The sequence below is a fragment of the Dryas octopetala genome, chromosome 3, assembly GCF_963921425.1.
Source record: "Dryas octopetala chromosome 3, drDryOcto1.1, whole genome shotgun sequence".
NCBI classification, from domain to species: Eukaryota; Viridiplantae; Streptophyta; class Magnoliopsida; order Rosales; family Rosaceae; genus Dryas; species Dryas octopetala.
In genome coordinates, this window is record NC_141368.1 from 19,507,361 (window position 1) to 19,527,821 (window position 20,461).

The window sequence follows — 20,461 nt, forward strand, 5'->3', positions numbered from 1 at the left end:
AAAAAAGATCATTGACTGGACCGATGAAAACACAAGGGCCTTGAGTCATAGGATTCATGTTGTTGCAGAGGTTAAGATGAACGAGAGATGGAAGCACCACAAGTGTCAGCTTAGGAAGGTCTGGTACAAGCCTTTCTACAACACAAACCAGCGATTTGTGTGTGGAGATGACTATGTTGATCCGGATCAGTGGCTTGGTCTGGTTGTACACTGGGACTCAGATGAGGGAAAGGTGAGAACATGATTTTCCTGCCATTTAATAGCCTGCTTCTTAGTAAATTCATTGAAATGCTGACTTAATTTTGTTGTGGCCACCACTACAATTATATAAATAGACAACAGTCAATAGACAACGGTTAGTATTTTATCCGTTATCTTAATTTAATACACAACGGGTATTAAGAAACCGTTATATAATGGTATCATATCCAATGCTATTTGGTTGGATAGATTTTTCTAAATTATTAAAAACAATAGTTTTAGGAAAATCCGTTGTGTAGGGCAAGTTACACAAAAATTAAAAATTTGCGGGTCTTTGTATTGTCAAAGCGCACGCCCGCTTTAATGAAACCCTTTTGGCGCCTTAAGTCTTTTTGGGTCAAACCCTCTTGACTTCACCCACCCATCAGACAGAACACTTAGCCCCCATTCGAGAAGCATGCACTGGGACTGAAGAAGCACTCAGCGCCATTGAACACTTCATCTGCATCCTCAATCTTCACTGCAGCCCAATTCGTACACTCATCGCTCAATCTTCACTCATCACTGGGACTGAAGAAGCACTCGTTGGTCAATCTTCACTCATCGCTCAAGTTTCACTCATCGCTCAATCTTCAATACTTCTGCCATCTTTCTCCTCCTAGCTCCTTCCTTGTCGCCCATTTCTGTGCCCTAATTTCAACACTAATCGACCAAAGAAGCACTCCCGTTCATCATCTTCGCCTATCACTCAGGTAAATTTGGGTTAGGGTATGAAATTTGTTAAATAAAAACAGATTTCAATATGGGTATGAAAAATCAGATTTCGAACGGGTCTTTTCCTCTCTAAATAAAAGCCCCAAATTTGGGTTAGGGTGTGCACTTCTGTTTTGTGGTTAGAAAAGCACCAAATTTCGGGGTTTTTTTCCTGCTTGGTTTTGTGCTTTGTTTAGATCTTGATAACTTGTATAATTAATTTCCTATATATGACAGCATTAGTTGAAGAGGTGAATTGCTTAGTGAGCTTGGGGATTGTGAATATAGGCTGCGCACTGATTGGATTGGAAAGGTGAGTTCATCAGGCTGGTTTTCATTTTATTTTTCTTGTTTGGTTTTTTTTTGTTTTCCCTGTTTTGTTGGTTCTGGCATGTAGTTAGGTATAGTTTAGGATTACTCACTACTTTGTTTGAGCTTGGTACTTGCATGTTGAATAACTACTTTGTTTGGTACAGTTTTATTTTTAGACTATTGTAGGGATTGTGTTGATTTCTTGATGCTATTCACATTACTTTTGTTACACATTATAGAAAACATACTTGAATTTGATGGGAATAATAGTTAGGAGTTTGAAATTTTGTATTGAAGTGCATATATAGCTGTTGCCCCTCCAATACCCAAAAATATGTGTGTTAAAGGTACAAGGTTTATGGGTTCTGGTATAGTGGTTATGATTAGTTTGTGTTAATTTCTTTTTGTTTTGTTTCAATAGAGTCAATATTTGGTATGATTTTATAAATGATATGTTTGTTTTTGGTGAAAGATGGATAAGTCATGGATGTATGCGGATAGGAGATCAAGGGCATATGAGTTAGGGATTCAAGAATTCTTCAATTTTGCATTACAGCATGCTAGAAACCCAAACCTCATTCATTGCCCTTGCCAAAAATGTGGAAATATGAGACAATTTGGGATTGGAGTTATAAGGGATCATCTCTATTTAAATGGGGTTGACCAAAGTTACCAAACTTGGATATGGCATGGAGAAGTTTCAAGTACATTTGCGAATGTAGGTAGATGTGTGGAGGAACAAGATGCTAATTTTGTTTCCGAAACAGTGGATATGGGAGATAATGAAGAGGAAGAATGTTCAAATGATTGTAACGATTTCATTAATTCGGTTGGGGATGGCGATGAACCTTTATATCCTGGTTGTGATAAATTCACCAAGTTGGGAGCACTTGTAAGATTGTACAATTTGAAAGCAAAGCATGGATTGAGTGATGCAAGTTTCACTGACTACTTGATTGCCTTTGGGGATTTTCTTCCATCAGGTAATAAAATACCCACGTCTATGTATGAGGCTAAGAAGACTTTGTGTGCATTAGGTATGGACTATGAGAAAATACATGCATGCCCTAATGACTGCATTTTGTATAGGAATGAGTATGCTGATGAGGTTAATTGCCCCAATTGTACTGTGTCAAGGTGGAAGTTAAGTAAGGATTCAACTGTTAAGGAGGGAGTGCCCGCAAAGGTGTTGTGGTACTTTCCAATTATCCCAAGGTTTAAAAGGATGTTTCAGTCTAGTAAAACATCTGAGAGTTTGACTTGGCATGTTCATGGAAGAGTGAATGATGGTAAGATGCGGCATCCTGCAGATTCCCCGTCTTGGAAGTTAGTGGACTATAAGTGGCCTGAATTTGCTGAAGATCCTAGAAACCTTAGACTCGCACTTGCAGCTGATGGTTTCAATCCCCATAGCTCTTTAAGTAGTAGATACAGTTGCTGGCCTGTTCTACTTGTCACTTATAACCTTCCACCATGGTTGTGTATGAAAAGAAAGTTCATGATGATGAGTCTATTAATTTCTGGTCCTAAACAACCTGGAAATGATATAGACGTTTACCTAGCACCTTTGATTGATGATTTCAAAAGGCTATGGCAGGGAGTTGCAGAAGTGTATGATGCATACAAAGGAGAGTATTTCACTCTAAAAGCTGTACTTTTATGGACAATAAACTATTTTCCAGCCTATGGTAACTTATCTGGATGTGTGGTAAAAGGATATAATGCATGTCCAGTATGTGGAGAACACACAAAACCCCACAGGTTGGTTCATGGTAATAAATGCTCATACATAGGCCATCGAAGATTCTTAGCACGACATCATCCTTATCGAAAGCAAAAGGCTGCATTTAATAATTGTCAAGAATTTTCTCCACCTCCTGTGCCATTAAGTGGGGAAGAAGTATTGGCAAAGGTGGAAAGCCTTAATTTCTTACCTTTTGGGAAGAAAAAGTGGCCCTGTAACCGGGTGGAGGGTGATACAAGAGCGTGTTGGAAAAAGAAGTCAATCTTTTTTGAACTCGAATATTGGAAATCTCTTCATGTTCGGCATATTCTCAATGTTATGCACATTGAGAAAAATGTATGCGATAGTATTATCGGTACATTGTTGAACATTCCTACCAAAACAAAAGATGGGCTTGCAGCTCGTTTAGATCTCCTGGACATGGGGGTACGTACTGAATTAGCACCTATTGTTGGAGAAAAAAGAACTCATTTGCCTGCAGCTAGTTGGAATCTTTCGAGGGAAGAGAAGAGAACCGTATGCAATTCTTTTTTTGGTATAAAAGTCCCTGAGCAGTATTCTTCAAATGTTAGGAGTCTGGTATCAATGGAGGATTTAAGACTTGTTGGCCTTAAGTCACATGATTGTCATGCCTTCATGCAACAATTACTACCCGTGGCCATCCGTTCAGTTTTGGAGAAGCCTGTGAGATATGCTATAACCAGATTTTGTTTCTTCTTCAATGCTATATGTAGTAAAGTGGTGGATACTTCTATACTAGATAAGACGCAGGAAGATCTAGTGGTTACACTTTGTTTGCTCGAGAAGTATTTTCCACCATCATTTTTTGATATTATGGTTCATTTAACGGTGCATCTTATTAGAGAAGTTCAGTTATGTGGACCAGTTTACTTTAGGTGGATGTATCCGTTTGAACGGTATATGAAAGTGCTAAAGGGGTATGTTCGGAATCGGTATTGACCCGAGGGTTGCATTGCCGAGTGTTATATTGCTGAAGAAGCTTTGGAATTTTGCTTTGAACATCTTTCTCGTGGCAGTACTGTTGGAATCCCATCAAGACACAATCAGGGATCTTCTAAGGAATGTAAGCCCTTATCCGGTGCTTCTATACATAGGGTTGATCGTGAGCTTTTGGACCAAGCCCATCTGTTTGTATTAGAGAATACAAAGGAAGTGACACCTTATATCGCGTAAGGGAAATCTGACTTCATTTTCATGTTCATTAATTAAGTCTTTGAGTAGCACAACTGTCAATATTAATTGAGGATTCTAACATTTTTTGTAGTGAGCATATGAGCTATTTGAAGGCTACACATCCTAGGTTAAAAAAAAATGAAAAGTGGCTGCAAGATAAGCACAATCGCACTTTCATTCTTTGGTTAAAGAATCGAGTAAGTGTTAGTTTCTTAAAAGGATGCACTAAGCTATATAAGTAATTCCTAGCTTGTATGTAAATGAGTGTTTATCCTTGCAGGTTAAATCTGACCTCAATTGTGAAACTAATGACATACCAGACACGCTGAGTTGGCTAGCTGATGGGCCATGCATGGAAGTCCCGAAATTTAATGCTTATTCCATTAATGGGGTTCATTTTAATACTAAGACTCGTGATGCAGTTCGGGCTGTTCAAAACAGTGGCGTGTGTTGGGTTGGTGATACAATGCAAATTTCTAGTGCGAAAGATAAAAACCCCATAATCACAGATATGTGTTTCTATGGGGTGATTCAAGAAATATGGGAACTTGACTACTTCAAGTTTAGAATTCCTATCTTTAAGTGCGATTGGGTTGAGAATACAAATGGAATTAAAATAGATGATCTAGGCTTTACTTTGGTCAATCTTAGTAGGATAGGTTTCAAGCATGATCAATTTGTTTTGGCTAGCCAAGTCAAACAAGTCTTTTACGTGGAAGACCCTGCAGATGCTGCATGGTCTGTTGTTCTATCAACCCAAGATAGAAATTACAATGATTGCGATTATGATGATGAGTTAGGGGATATTATAGTGGATCATGAACCTTTTACCAGAGATCTTCCATCCATTGAGACATTTGATGACATTGTTAGTGAAAATCCTACAAATTGCATTAGACCTGATGGTGAGGGTATATGGATTGATCAGTAGTATCAAAAGGGCATTTATCTAAGGTAACTGGTTTTTTTGTTTTGCTTGAGCCATGACTGTGTGCTTATTTTTAATGTGTGATTTTTGGTTAAGTGTTTTTCTGGTTATATAAAGCTTTTAATCCATGTATCTGATTATATATATAAAGCTTTTAATCCATGATTGGTATTGTTTTGCAGGTGCTTTACTGCATTCTTTGCATTCTTTGCAAAATTTAGCAGAAACTACAGATAAGTAAAGGTTAGTTCTATTAATCTAATTGGAAGGATATGTAGCATATCTCTATGACACTGCCATTCATGGGTTTTTACTTGGTACTGAAAATTAAATCTTTAGTAGTAAATTCTATAGGTTTCAATCATTTATTTATTTATTTTTTACAGTAATCAAAATCAGCTGAGCCCACTTCAATGGGTGCAAAGGCAGTGGCTTCCTCCAAGAAGAAGACCTCCAAATCAAAGGCAGCTGAGCCCACTTCATGTCAATCGAAGGTGACAAAGGACACTGCCACCACCGAGAGCTCAGTTAATGGAAAGAATAAGAGGGGGATGGTTACAATGCCTCGCATTGTAAAGCGAAAAATAATGAAAGTCAAAAAGGTGGTGGAGTTCAATGCAAAAGGGCAGCCACATGGGAAGGCAGCGACCGAGATGCAGTCTTACATTGGGACTTTAGCACGTACAAAGGTCCCAATTATCATAGACACTTGGAAGAAAGTGGATGATCATGTAAAGGCCAAAATTTGGGAAAATGTAGAGGTAAGCAACATTTGTCCCACATTTATATGACTAGTACATTATCATACTAAAACTTTATAAAATTACAGTTTTATTAAGATGTAAATTGTGTAACGTGTGTTTCTCTATGCAAGTAGATGGCTTTTGTGCTACCTGCTGAATGTAGGAAGATGGTGTTAGCATCTGCATCATCTAAGTGGAGGGAATTCAAGTCTAGACTGACTACTAAATATGTACTCCCTTACAAAGACCAACCTGATTTATTAATTGACCCTCCTAAAGAGTATGAATTTATTGAGAAGGCAGATTGGAAGGTCTTTGTGAACTCTAGGATTTCGGTTCAGTGGGAGGTAAGATATTAATTATGCCTATTTTTTCTTGGTTATATTGAATTCTTGTAGCCCCTTCATTTCTTTTCTGGTTGGGCAGTAATGCTTCATGAAAGTAAAAAAAAACAAATTAAAAAACATAACTTTCTTAATCTTATTGTCACCTCAAGAAGAGCAATCACCATTACATCCTCATCCTTGACTTGGTTCAAATATCACCATTATGGCTGAATTGATAAGTAATGTTATTAATATACTGTACATCTTATTAGCATTCAGGCATACATAACTATATATACTGTTATTAATATATATACTATACTTTGTCAATTAATAAGTAATGTTGCAATTGTGTGGCTGGATTCAACTCATGAATTGCATGCAAGTGAGCTGCCAGGACTTTGAATTGGGATGACCATGCAAGTGATCCTTGGCCTGGTCTGCATGTCAGCTTTTTCTTTTGTTTTATTTCTATAAAATTGTTGTTTTTAAACTTGTAAATAGAGTCCTCACTGTGTGGAAATATTCTATTTTGCAGCAAGTTCACAACGAACAGGTGGATAGGATATCTAAGCATGAGTATCATCATAGACTATCGCGTAAAGGGTATGCTGGTTTGGAGGATGAACTGGTTAGTGTGAATTTTAACTGCCTTGGTTGAATATATATATTAAGATGTTAATCAAGTTTATTAAGATGTTAATCATTTGTTTGTTTTAAAGATGAAAACAATGCCTGATGCGGAGTTTGATCGGGCAACCCTTTGGATTAAAGCACACGAAGATAAAAGTGGGAAGATCCCAAATGCAAAGGTAGCAGAGACTGCTGCCAGAATTGTAAGTAAGCTACTGATATTGTATTGATTATAATCCTACCAATGTTGGATCTGACAATGTTGACTTCTTTTTAAATTTGAAATCAACTTTATTTGTCCTTGTTTATTTATAAGACATATATTGTTTCAGGAGGATTTGAAGAAACAGGTAGCTGATGGCACATTATCTATTTCTGGTTCCACTGATGTGCTAACAATGGCATTAGGGACCCCTGAGCACTCGGGGCGAGTTAGAGGTGTGGGAGGTTATGTAAAGCCAAGTTCTTACTTTAGGCTCCCTCCAAGAAAGAGTATAAAAGACACAATCAAAGATAGTGTCAAACAGATCATGGAAGAGGAGCGAGAGAAGATAATAGCTGAGGAACGAAAATATTGGATGGAGAAAATTCATGAAATAGAGGAAGGGAAGAATTCCAAGGCTGAGGGACCAACCCCTGAGATGTTAGCCCCTAATCCCGGTACTCCATCAACTCCTCATACTGTTGGATATGGCTCTGATAAAGCAAGCACCAATGCAATCAAGAAGACTCTTATTCTGAACAAAGTTGAGGATAATATTGAAGAAAATGTGGAGAAGGAAATGAAGAAGAATGCTGAACAGCAGGTGGACAAGAAAGACACGCAGAAGATCGATGTGGATGCTGATTGTGTCCACCTGGAATCTGGGCAGGACAAGAAAATTGTTTTGAAGGTATATATTTCATCCCAACTTATTTGAATTCACATACAATAATTTGACTATAAACCTTGTTTGAAAGTATTATTATAAATTTATAATAATACTTGGCCATTACCCCTCTCTGCAATATGCATTGTATTCATCAGATCAATTTCCCCCTTGCCTAACTACAAAGCTAGCTAGCCTTAATTTTTCTCATTAAGTAACCATGAATATGACTCATAGACACTCTTTTATAATTTGACTCATAGACGACACACCTTGGCAAGCTGGCAGCTGCTGCATGTACAAATTAAGTAGTCAACTAATACAACATATTGATTTTTGATGATTATAAGTACTCCATTGAGGTTTGAATGAATTGAAACCCAGCCCTACAATTAATTTTTATAATGTTATATGTGCTTTGGATGTGTGCTGGGCAGGACAAGATTGTGTTGAAGAAAGCAAAAGATGAGAAGCAAGATAGGATGAAGGGAATTGTGTTGAACCTGCAAGCAATGCCTACGCCACTGAAGTTGTTGTGCATGTATGCACAAAATGTAATGAATGAGGGATTAACAATCAACTTTGAAATAGAGGCGGACGTTTTTGGGGCAGCTCGTAGAACCTACATACTGTCCGAAGATATTACCCAATTTGGTGGCATGGTTGAAATATCAGCCAACTGTATTGTGGTTTACATGAGGTAAAAAAAATGAATAGGGGATTTTTACATATTAATATCCAGCAAAAAAGATGAGATTATTCAATCATGCTAGCTATTTGACTTGCTAAATATTTTTTAGGTACTTGTACAATGTGGTGAAGAGATCAAAGATGGTAAACATGGTTGGTTTCGTAGACCCTGCTCGAACTGGTGCAATAGGGTGTGGAACTGTAACGGAAAGAACACGGTACTTGGCAGATAGGTTCGCCACGTCTTCTAACGATAAGATTTTTTTAGTCCCTTACAATTCCGGGTAAGTTATTCAATGTTAAAATATCTTTGATTGTCAATGTAAATACACATTTCCAGCCATGTAATGTATTTAAAGAGAATTTTAAATGCGTAGAAATCATTGGATGTTGACGGTTATCAATCCGGAGAAGGAGATTGTCTATTTTATGGACCCAATGAGAAGGCGTCTGATCGGTGATGAATGGAGAACTGTTGTGGACAAGTAAGGCTGTAATTTTTTTGTCATCAGTTTATAATTTCACTCCATATCTCATAAAGTGTTGAAATCATTTGGTTTTTCGATCATGCCACAGCGGGATTAAAATATTCAATGCTCAAGTGAATAGGCAAGGGCGTAAAACAATAATTTGGAAAAATATGGCGGTAGGTTGGCTTGTTTGCTTTAAACATCAAATAACAAATTGCTAAATGAACTATATATGTGCTCATTCTAATTAATGTTTATTTGTATTTAGGGCATTCCTCAACAACCAAGTGACAAGGAGTGTGGTTATTTTGTTATGCGCTTTATGAAGGAAATAATTGAAGATGAGGGCTTAGCTTTTGTGAATAAGGTATGAATTAGTCAGCCAACCTGACATTATGTTGGTCATGTTTTTGGTATGAGCAGTGATATGATAATTGTCTTTTACTTGGACATTTTGAACCCTTGCTACTCTTAGGAGCTATATAATATCATGTCAAAATGACTTATAAATTGTTTAGACCTTGCTGGGCATTTATAAATGGGTATTCGAATCTTGAGAAAGAAGTTAATGTATTGTTGCAATTTATAATGCTTTAATTTGTTTTGTGGCTGAAAGCTTGGAAATGTAGTTGAAAGCTTGGAATAAAAGGAAAACAAATTGTGGTTGAAAGCTTGGAATAAAAGGAAAACAATTTTGATGATCACTTGTGTTAATATATTGGAGCTTGATTCTGGATATAGGCCCCTATTTTATCTTGTGGATGCTAACTATATATATATAGTTACTTTTAAATTTTAATCATGGTGTTGTTTCTACTGTTTGTTGCAGTCTCTGTCTCAAATTATATTTCACTTTTCATGATTACTGTTTCTACACAGTGGCCCTTCTGGGTAATTTCAAATCTCTGCTATGTGATGCTGTGTGGAGCTTTGAGCTTCACAATGTAATAATAGAATATGCTTGCTCAAGTTTTGGAAGTGTTTGTTGGCGCCACCTTGATAGTCCCAGGAACCTCAACTGCTTTCAATTAACCGAACAAAGATGGGAAATGGGTCTTAGAAATAGATGAATTTTAAATTGAGACCATAGATTAACAAATGCCCCTTACCCCCCAAAAAAAAAACAATATGAACAAATGAAATGCAAGCAGGGATAGTGACATGCCATCACAAATATAGAGGGCCAGGGAGGTTGGGACATTGAGATTTAGAACTAATCCTCTTCTTTCTATTTGTGGTGTTACATCATTATCTTTGTTACATAAAATTTTTGGTTGAATTTTATTTTTAATTAGTACTCCATGTTTGCCTTGTTTCAGTGGGAACGAAGGCAAGACAACACTTATACCCAAGAAGATATCGATGAAGTCCGGGCTGAATGGGCAAACTTCGTGGGCCAGTTTATGTAGACATTTCTGGTTGGATTTTTGCATGACACCTTTTTTACGTAGGCCATATGTTTAGCTAGACTAGCTTTGGGTATATATGATATATTGATTACTTTGCTAGATTAGCTTGGGATGATTGATAGGCTAGCTGCTGGATAATATTTTGATATATATATGGCAGCAATTAGGTTGATTCATTAGATTGATGCCTAGTTTTTTGGAAAGGTATATATGGAGGGTTTTTGTTTATGGCATATATGGCTGGTTTTGTGAATGAAATTGGGTTAAGGGAGCAAGGTACATATATACAATTACTACCTTTAAATATCTTATATTATTTGGTTATATTAGAAATTCCAATCCTTTATTATTGTGAATTGGTATTTTGTAAATGTATAATTTATTAGGAATGTTAATTATGAAGGGAATCAATTAATGGTTGTACCAAAACAACCTATCTCATCATTCAGATTTTGCATTGTTTGTTCATAATTGCATTGTGGTCAAAGACAATTGGGAGTTTCTAAAAACATATGTAAACAGGCACATTATACAACAGTTTTTCGATAAAAAGCGTGGTCTGTGCCCTTGACTTACAATGGTTCAATATCATAAACCATTGTCTAATTCTTAAGCATACCACACAAATCTTAAGAAGCCATTGTGCTAAGTACCTTCATACAATAGTTTCTAATCCAAAAATCGATGTACCAAATAAGTATATACAACGGTTATATGGTTAATATTTAATTTTCTTAATGCATGAATACAACGGTTTCATATAAAACACCGTAGTTTGAAAAACCTATAGACATGGCAATACACATATTATTCAATAGATTAGACAACGGTTTTTAACAATAAACCGTTGTTTTAATGGCTATTTCACCTCGTGTTTCTACCTAAAATAGTTGTAAAACCAATTCTTTACTTAACATAACCGTTGTTTAACATATATATATACATCGGTTTTTAAATATAAACCGATGTTTAAATTGGCACTCAACAACGGTATCTTCCAAATCATTGATTTTAAAGGTTGTATATACAACGGTGGTACATCTATAACCGTTGTGTAGGTGCACCAGGACAACGGATTTTATCCGTTGTCTATTGGGGGTATGAATAGACAACACTCGATTAGACGACGGTAAATTATAAACTTAGACAACGGTGAAAATCCGTTGTCTGATTGCTATTTTGTAGTAGTGGGCTGTTTTGTCTGCATTAGAAACGATGTGCAGTCAACACCATTAACCGTGGATAGCTGCACTGTGGCCATACTACTGGGACCAAATCACACGCCCAAGTGAGAGATGAATACGTAAGGAATATGTGTTGAAATTTGACAATACCTTGTTGTTTAATTATGAAACACTTAATGCAGATACAATTGCATGGTTTAGGTGTGTATCACAGTGAGTGTCATGTTGCAGGCGCAAGATCATAATGGTGAGGAACCAAACCGGATTCAGCTTTTCAAACTTACCCACATGAGATCCAATGGCAACCCGGTTGATGAAGCTTCAAGGGAGATCATGGTGAGTACTGTGATGGAATAAATCACAGTAACTCTGTATGAAAAATCTGATTCATGCTAGTTATATATAGGCATTGTCTAATATTGTTTTACCCCAGTATGAAATTATTGACCCACTGCGATAACCTGAGTTCTATATGCATTGGCTGCCAATGTGTCATTAGTCATGCATGCACCAAATATGGATTATTTTGTGATTTGAGTGTAAACACATCCTTAAAATATATATCCAATCATGTCTTGGCAATAAATATATCCATGTTGTTTTAATTAATATTTAAAACTGTACATCTGCCTATTCCAATTATACAGTCATGATGTTTGTAGACTGAGTTACCTTTCCAATAATGAGATTTATCTTTTATGGACAGATGGACATGGACAGGCAAGTGGCAGAGTATGAGCAAGTGCTAACCAACCCTCCAATCACTGCTGCTATCTGCAATGAGATATTTGCAGCCATCTTGGGTCCTGAAACCAGTGGTCGTGCCAAAGGATATGGTCTCGGGGTTACTCCTAGGGACATTCCAGGACTGGTTGTTGAGCGCCGTGGGGTTGGGGCAGAGCTTCAAGCTTTGAGGTTGGCGAATGAGCAGCTAGTGGCTGAGGCAGCGAGGCAAGCAGAAGTTCAACGACTAGAGATGGAGAACAATCGAAGGGTGATGGAGCAGTATCGCGCTGAAGTGGAGAGGCTGCGAATTGTCAATAATGCAGAGATACTGAACCTTCAAAGGTAGCAGTCGCAGATGGACTTCAACTTCAATGGGAGGGTGTCGACAGCTTTAGACAGCTTGTTAAGGGGAAGCATTGGTACTGGGACTACTAACACTTCGTATGGAGCGCCGTCCCTTCTGCCACTTCCTCCCAGCACCAGTCCGGGCCAATTTGCATCTATGTCATCATCATTTCAGACTTACTCTAGAGCAAGTTCCAGTTCTGCCACACCATTGGGGCAGCAGCGCATAGTTTATACACTGAACGAGCAAGATGGTGGTGGGGGAAGTGGAGGAGGTTCCAGAGATGGACGTGAGGGGGCAGATACTCACTGAAGGTGCAAGTAAGATTGATTTTGTTGTTTTGATAGATATAGAAGCACTGCTCTTTTGAAACCCTTTGTTGGTGTTTAGGGTCAACTTACTTGCTAGTATATATTAGGGGAGTAGACCTTGATATATATTATCAAGTTTGGGAATTTGAATTAATGCTTCGGACTAAACCATGAGAGAGTGGCAAAGAATATGAAAGACCAGCTTGTGTTATTTTTAGTTTCTTAGTACTTTTTGATGTCCTGGCCATCCAATCAGGTTGATTTGGTTGAATTGTCTTTGTGGAACTCATGCTATGTAATTGTCCCCTTTTTGCAGTGTGTTATTTTGGTCTATTAACTGAGCAGTACCTTGCTGATTTTGATTCAATGAAATACTGATTTATCGTTGCTGCATAATGAGAATTTTCAATGACATACAATTTGTATTTTTGCTATAATAACTATCCATCTGGGGGGAGTTGAATGTATAATTAAGCTGACCACTATTTTGACATATCATCTCATTTCCTGATTAATCTGCTAGCTGAAGCATATATTAAGTGCAGCAAAAATATGAATATATCATGTAAAGCACTGCAAATATAATAGTGGTAGCTGCAAAATCATTATGCAATGCACTTATGAGCAAAAACCAATTAGCAATTTAACCATTATGTCATTCAAACAACTCTAACACAAAATTGGTGGGAAAAGACAGTTTGATCATCACCAAAGAAAAGAAATAGTTGCAAAGATTTGGTTTTCTGATACCAAAGAACCAACTTGGATCAAATTAGTGGGAGAGCAAATAGCAAGTAAAAAGATTAGTTGGCTTATATTATCCACTATTATGTTGAAGGTCCTAAAATCCATGCCTAGTATTTGTTTAATCTTTTACAACCATTCACCAATACAGCAACCATCTGCATATCATGGTGAGCCTCTAATTGCAACTACCTGCAACATTGGTGGAGGCAGAAATTGTCAGCACAGTTAGATAATTCTAGCTTGTCTCCAAACTCCACCATTCCAAAATTGGTTTGGGTAGCCACTTTGCCACCCCTTTCTCTGCAACCTACTGCCTAAGAGTGACTGCATGGTGGATATTCAACCTTCAAACCAATCTTTAGTTGCTAATGCATCAATAGATAACATAAACCAATAGTGGATTTAAGCAACAAATGGTGTAGTGAAGAGAGGTAGACCACTTACCGTTATTTGCTCGCTGGTTGAGAGGGATAGGGAGAGAAGTGATTCACAAAGGAGGAAATTAAGATGCGAAGGCAAGGATAGTATTGTGGCGCCTCTGTCTGAACTCAAAGCAAAATATCTGTTTTGTGGGTAGGAATGTAATATTAGTGATTAGTGAATCAGCCAATTAATAATGGCCAAAAGAAAACAACTCAATTAATAAGGTTTGGGGTTTGGGCTGAAATTAGTTAGGTATTGGGCTGAAATTAGTTGGGTATTGGACTAAGACTTGTATTTTAGGTCAAGAGTACAGTGAGTACTACATATTTTTTTTTTACAAAAAAAATGGGGTGGGCTACAGCCTACAACAGGCTTTTTTACAATTTGATGTGGAACACAAGTGTCATAAAACACATGAAGGTATATTCTGAAGGACTTTGAAATTTTGCCTTTTGCAAGAATAGCGGTTGCCATTTACTCCTTATATAAGACTCTGGTTATTCAATTCTTTATATCCCTTCATGTTTTATGGGTAGATATCAATGTTGGGGACCTCTAAACATGCTACTGCTTGCCAATATTACACTTTTTGGGGCTAGAATGGTACGTCATTTGAGGTGCTAGTTCTGAATTGTGCCTATTATACAGGTCTTAAATTCTGAATGGACTCTGAGTCATACTTTTGAGTACTAACTTTTTGTCATGCATTAGGTATTTAGGTCTAACATGAAGGAAGCTCCAAATTTTCTTGCCAATTGTCGATATTGTTTTGCGGAGGAATGCATGTTCCATGTCAGTAAGAATTTGGATAGTATTATCTGATTGAATATCTTTGTTCACTTGAGAACCAACCTAAATGGAGCTTGAAGACTTCTTTGTATTGCTATTTGTACTTCCAAGTTGTTTATTAATGACAATTTGTGTGTTTTTCTGGATATAAAGTTCAACTCTCTTCTACTTGGTCGTAATATAATTGGAACTATGTAAATGCTAGTGCATTTAAATTCTACCCGGTAGAACTGATTCTAGACATGTAAGAGGATCCTTATCACAACTTGTGTCATTTACTCTCCAAATTAAAAACTTTAACACTTTACTCCAAGTAATTCATAAAGGCTAGCCTCTATCAAAATGTGAAAGAATACTTGCTTTCAAGTATCCAAGGAAAAACTTGAATGCCAATTATATATATAACTTAATGCATATATACTGAGTAGAGAAGCACAATATTTTTTATTTATTGTTTCAGGCTGCCATGTCATTAAATATACTGAGTGAAGAAGCAATGATGAGATGAAATGAAAGGATTGGCCCAGTATTGCTCACATCCCCTGCATCAGTGCATTGGCACTGGTGGAAACTTATTTTCAATTTTCAATCAGGTACTTCTACTACTGTTAATTCTTTTATGTTTTTTTTTTCAATTAAAATTAATTTGCTGTCAGATTAAGAAAAATGCCCTGAAAGGTAATAAACATACCCAAAGGCTCAAGAAGAGGGCAAAATCATCCAAATAAGCTTACTTGTAAGTCCTTCTGTGATGCATATAAATTGAAGTTATTGGCTGATGTATTTGAAAGCAATTTGATTTTATTTTCCTCATTTGGGTTTAATTTTAGCTCCTCATTTGGGAATTGCTGGGTGGAGGTACTTGGTCAGTCCTGGTGCATAGCTAAATGATAGGTGCCTCGAGAGATATAGGAGGAAGACAGTTTTCTCTATTCTCTATTGAATAAGATAATGGAGTGGTTCAGCTCCATAACACTTGGTGAAAGCTACTATGCTATGCTGTTCAATTATGATCTTTGTGAATGTGATTGAAAGAAACTTGCTGATACTGCTTGGAAAGCACCAGAATGCCATCAAGAATGGTAAAAGAGTACATGTGCTATTTGTATATAATCATTAGCAAATTCCAATTTAAAATGAAAAAAAAAATGTTATTTTTGGTTACATATTATTACTTTTCTTTTTTCATTTTCAGTTAGTCAGTATTTTCTTTGATGATAATTTATATGATCAACTGTGAATTTCTTATAATTATATCTTCCTTTTGTAACGACCCGACCCAAATTTTCACTAGAAATTTAAATTTTTATTTAACTATGTTTTTAAGAGATTTTTTTAAAGGATGTTGAATTGTATTTTAAAGATTTGAGATTTATTTATTTAAATCAAAAGGGTTTTGATTTAAATATTTATTTTTGTTTGGGGCTTTATCCAAAGTTGACTTTTAAAATAAATGAGTTTTCGATTTTGACTTTGGGTCCGTTAGATAGATTTCGATCCCACGATTTTATAGACACGTATCACGCGTTGATCCGAGTTACAGTTTGAAAGATATGAGCGTTTGAAGTGAGGGGCAATTTCATAAAATGGACAAATTGGGTTTAAAAATCAGATTTTTCTAGAAGTTTCTCTCTCTCTCTAGAACATTCTCTCTCCCTCTATTTATTCTCTCTTCCCGCACTCTCTCTCCCCCGGTTCTCTACTTCCCTGCAACCACCCCTGCACCGATCGACGACCACCACCACCCAGCTCGCCGTCGACCACCACCAGCGGACCCAACATCACCGGCGTGACCCCACCGCGCTGACCACCACTACATCCCAGTCACCCCCCTTGCAGCCCACCCCACACACGCGAGCGAACAAGGCCAGAGAAGCCCGTCTGCCACCACCAGTAGGTCGTCGGCCTTTCGATCACGAGGTCACCGGCGTGCCTCCCCGACGCCTGCTAGCTCGCCAGCTCCGCCTCCAGCTAGCCCAGCCCGTGCGCACAGGAAACCCAGCTGTTTTGGCTCCCCTCTGTTTCGCCAAATTTTCGGTTGAAATTCGGCGCCAATCACCTTCCTTGTAAGTGGGTTTTCTTCCTCTTTCTTTGGATTTTTATTCCCTCTGGTTGTTAGCTCTGAAAATATAGAAATTTGAAACTTCAAATTTATGGGAGTTTAGGACCATTTTGGAATTTCTTTGATTATTGGATTACAGTGTGTTCTTGTTGTTTTATTGGATAAGTTTCATCTCTAGGAACTCCAATTTTGCGGTTAGAACTGAAAAGTTAGAGAAATGTTGGAGAAATGGTGAATTTTAGTTTTGTATCGCCACCTTGAGCAGTTTCAGCGGTGGTTTCAACCACCCAGCCACCACTTCTTTTAGATAATGTGAAAAACAAACCCTTACTGAGTTGGAATGTTTTTGGATAGGTGGACGCCCCTTGGGTTGACGGAAATTTCAATTTGGATCGTAATTGAACACTTTTTAGATAACGAATTTACCCTCAGACGGTGTGGTCGATAGAGGTAGGCTACGTAGATTTATATTTGAGGTTTATAATTGGTTTTGGCTATGTCATTTATAGTTGGAAAGACGGAGTTATTGTAGAATTAATTTGAAACTTTTTAATACTAATTTCGTTCTAGGGAGAGCCTTTTGATCAAAGTGAACATCGGACGAGTCTCTTTTAAGTTGGAACTGGTTTTGGGACGTTTGGGGCGATGTTGGGTTGAGCCAAGGAGATTCGAAGGAAGTAGTGCTTACGGGGTTATTATGCATTAAGTAAATAAATCCTCGGGTTAATTGATAAATGGGCATGACAATTAGGTTCAATATTTCTTGTACACACTTTAATTATTATCGAGTCAAGACTAATTGAAATTATGGTTTATTCTTTAGGTGAGACGACTGGGGTTCGCGACGATCCGGCGGAGGATCGAAGTTAGATTTTCTCACTGTGAGTGGACCTTTGTTTCCTTAAATGATTTATGAAATTTGCGTTTTATTTTGATTAATTGAGTTTGATTTAGAAATAACAAGTGTGACTGAACCTTGGTTTTAAATGAATTTATAAAAATTCATTAATTCTATTGTGCATAATATCTTGAGATGATTTGGGATTTGACCAATGGCAATGGATTTCGGATTTCAAAATGCGTTCATAAATAAGTTCTAAAACCTAGATTTACATGTCGATTTTTCTGAGTTGTTGGACTTTGGAAAAGAATCTAGTCTCTTGTTTCATTCACGTGGTTTATTTAATAATTTGGGTATTGTCGAAAAGATTGGATTTGTTTCATGTATATTGAATATATTTGAAATAATACACTTTGATATTTTGATCTAAGTTTTGTGGGAATGTTTCGATAATATTTGCTTTTGATGAGAAAAAGATTTATTGTTTTGGTTATGAAAAATGGTTTTCAAACCACCCGTTGCAGTACCCTCCAGATTATCGGTTTGGATAGGTCTTTGGGACCCATCACGGTACACATATAGGCTTTGAGCCGTGTGTCGGGATGCTTCGCCCTTTGGGGGCCGCTCTGCGTGTACATATGACCAGAATTGTCTGCACGTGTTTGGATTTTATTCTGCGCGTGTGTATGGCCAGGATATTGCCTACCTGTGCGATGCAAGAATTTCGCACAGGTGTATGGCCAAGTCAGGGTATAAGCATGGTGGAAATTAAATTGTTATCTTCAAGAGTTTAAATATGGATTTTAAGTGAGAAATACCTTTCGAATTTTATAAAGATTTCGATTTTATTATTTTTATGACTTTATTAATTTAGATGGTTGGCTATTGAGAAATGTGTTTTGATTTATCTCTTCCTTAAGTTTCAAAAATTTTATAACACTCTTAAAGCTTGGAAATGGTTTTAAAACTGGGGGATTTCAGAGAGTGACGTGAGGTCGTAGTGCTAAATGTTGTTTTAAAGGATTTTCTGAAACAGGAAGTTTACTTTATTTTCGTTTTCATTAAACTGTCCACTCACTGAGTTTGTCTCACGGTTTGTTTTGTTTTGTCTTAAATTGTCCCCCCAGGTAGTAGCTTTGGTGGAGGTCGAGCCAATAATGTCGAGGCATTCGCGTCCATCTCCCTAGTCAGACCCTGTAGGCGACATTTTATTCTTGTAAAAACTTCCTTGTAATAGAATAGGAGCTCTGATAACCATTCTACAATTTTAAGTTGGATTTCTGTGAAATTGCTGGGTCTGAGACCCTATTTTGGTTGTGGTAGAGGTGGTTGCTATTTAGGAGTGCTTTTTAACAGGTTTGAAATTTCTGGGTTAGTCCATTTTCAGGGAAGGTTCTGCAGAATTTTCGGTAGGATTTTCCTTGAATTTGGATCCCGCAAGATCCTTCCGGGTTTCAGAGTGGAATCCAGGGGCGGTCCTGACACCTTTTCCCACATTCCTTGCATACAGATGGGCGAGGAAGTGATAATATGAGGTGTTAGTTCTGGAATTGCAAAAAACTTATTATGGCTAGAATGGTATGTAACGACTCGACCCAAATTTCACAAAAAATTTAAATTTTTATTCGTAATGGCCATTTAGAGATGTAGTGGGAGATTGAATTGTGAGACCCCGTATTTTTCAAGGATTTATTCTAAATATTTTGAGAATCTAATTTGATTATTTTGGAAAATTATTTGGGAAATAAAGAGGTTGTGATTAAATTTTAACTTTCTTTTAAAATTTCTTTGACCCAAAAGTTGACTTCTCATTCTATTAGGCTTTTAATTTTGACTTTGGACCTGTTAGGTAGGTCTCGAGTCCATGATTTCATAGACACGTAGCACGCGTCGATCCGAGTTACGATTTGAGAGATACAGGCATTTGAAGTGAGGGGCAATTTTGTAAATTTACAGAAATGAGTTTTAAAAACCCAAAATCACTCTCTCTCCTCATTTTGTCCTCTCTCTCTCTCTCTCTCTCTCTCTCTCTCTCTCTCTCTCTCTCTCTCTCTCTCTCTCTCTCTCTCTCTCTCTCTCTCCTTCCTCCCCGCGCACACATCCCCCTCCCAGCCACCATCGCCGGCTAGCCACCGCCAAACCCGACCTCAGGCGAGCATCTCCCCCCGATGCCAACCACCTCCCTCGGTCTTTCTCTCTCTCTCCTCTCCTCTGCGCGCGCAGCCTCATCACTGGAGGCAGTGGTCCGACCATTTTCCCGACAGCGCAAGGCCACCGACCTGACCCCTAGGAGCCGGCCATCTCCCCTCGGCTTTCCCCTAGCCGGGTAGCCTCTCCTATGCGCAAGAACAACTCGGGAAACTCTGCTTTGCTGCCAGCCCTTTTCGTCGATTTCAACCGTTTCCGGCCACCGTTGGCTGTGATTCTTGAGGGGTTTTACTCCTCTAGGCAGTATCAACGAGCTTCAAGACAATCCGACGGAGGATCGACACTGATTTCGCACTATGAGTTGGCCTTTTGTTTTTATAAATGATTTATGAATTTCATGATTTATTATCCTAATTGTTATCTTGAGTTTATTTAGATTGTTGCATTGTGGGTTGGACTTTGGTTTTCGAAAGAAATTTAATAACACTACAAGAAAAAAGGCCTTTAACAACATGCAATGCGCGTTGTTAAAGGGTATTGACAACGTGCAGACGCACGTTGTCGAACGACATGCCGTTAAAAGTTTTTGACTTTTAACAACGTGCATCACAC

General features: G+C 37.6%; 1 protein-coding gene and 2 pseudogenes across 4 annotated transcripts in view; all 3 read left to right on the forward strand.

Moving 5' to 3' along the window:
• LOC147291634 (putative disease resistance RPP13-like protein 1 pseudogene) overlaps nucleotides 1–20,461 on the forward strand; it is a 57,881-nt pseudogene that overhangs the window by 19,172 nt on the left and 18,248 nt on the right. Inside the window, exons 3-4 of one of the 3 annotated variants that reach the window (XR_015121058.1) lie at nucleotides 15,455–15,534; nucleotides 15,693–15,707. The exons of 1 other annotated variant lie outside the window; for it this stretch is intronic. The product of XR_015121058.1 is annotated as a putative disease resistance RPP13-like protein 1 pseudogene, transcript variant X13 (transcript). One more of the 3 variants, XR_015121056.1, reaches the window with a different exon arrangement.
• LOC147291636 (uncharacterized) lies at nucleotides 1,739–5,135 on the forward strand (annotated as a pseudogene).
• Nucleotides 5,546–10,628, forward strand: LOC147291637 (uncharacterized). Its single transcript, XM_086235992.1, has 11 exons — nucleotides 5,546–5,893; nucleotides 6,010–6,222; nucleotides 6,740–6,832; nucleotides 6,924–7,037; nucleotides 7,167–7,727; nucleotides 8,141–8,403; nucleotides 8,504–8,677; nucleotides 8,771–8,878; nucleotides 8,970–9,039; nucleotides 9,132–9,230; nucleotides 10,183–10,628. Exons 1-11 carry the CDS (start codon nucleotides 5,546–5,548, stop codon nucleotides 10,270–10,272), a joined length of 2,133 nt encoding a protein of 710 aa, XP_086092118.1. The 3' UTR covers nucleotides 10,273–10,628.

Bases quoted from the DNA above. Each gene is read 5' to 3' on its own strand.
- LOC147291637 (XM_086235992.1), top strand. From the start codon at position 5,546: ATGGGTGCAAAGGCAGTGGCTTCCTCCAAGAAGAAGACCTCCAAATCA. The intron at 8,678-8,770 runs GTAAGTTATTCA...TTAAATGCGTAG, and splicing joins TTAGTCCCTTACAATTCCGG to AAATCATTGGATGTTGACGG. The intron at 8,879-8,969 runs GTAAGGCTGTAA...ATCATGCCACAG, and splicing joins TGGAGAACTGTTGTGGACAA to CGGGATTAAAATATTCAATG.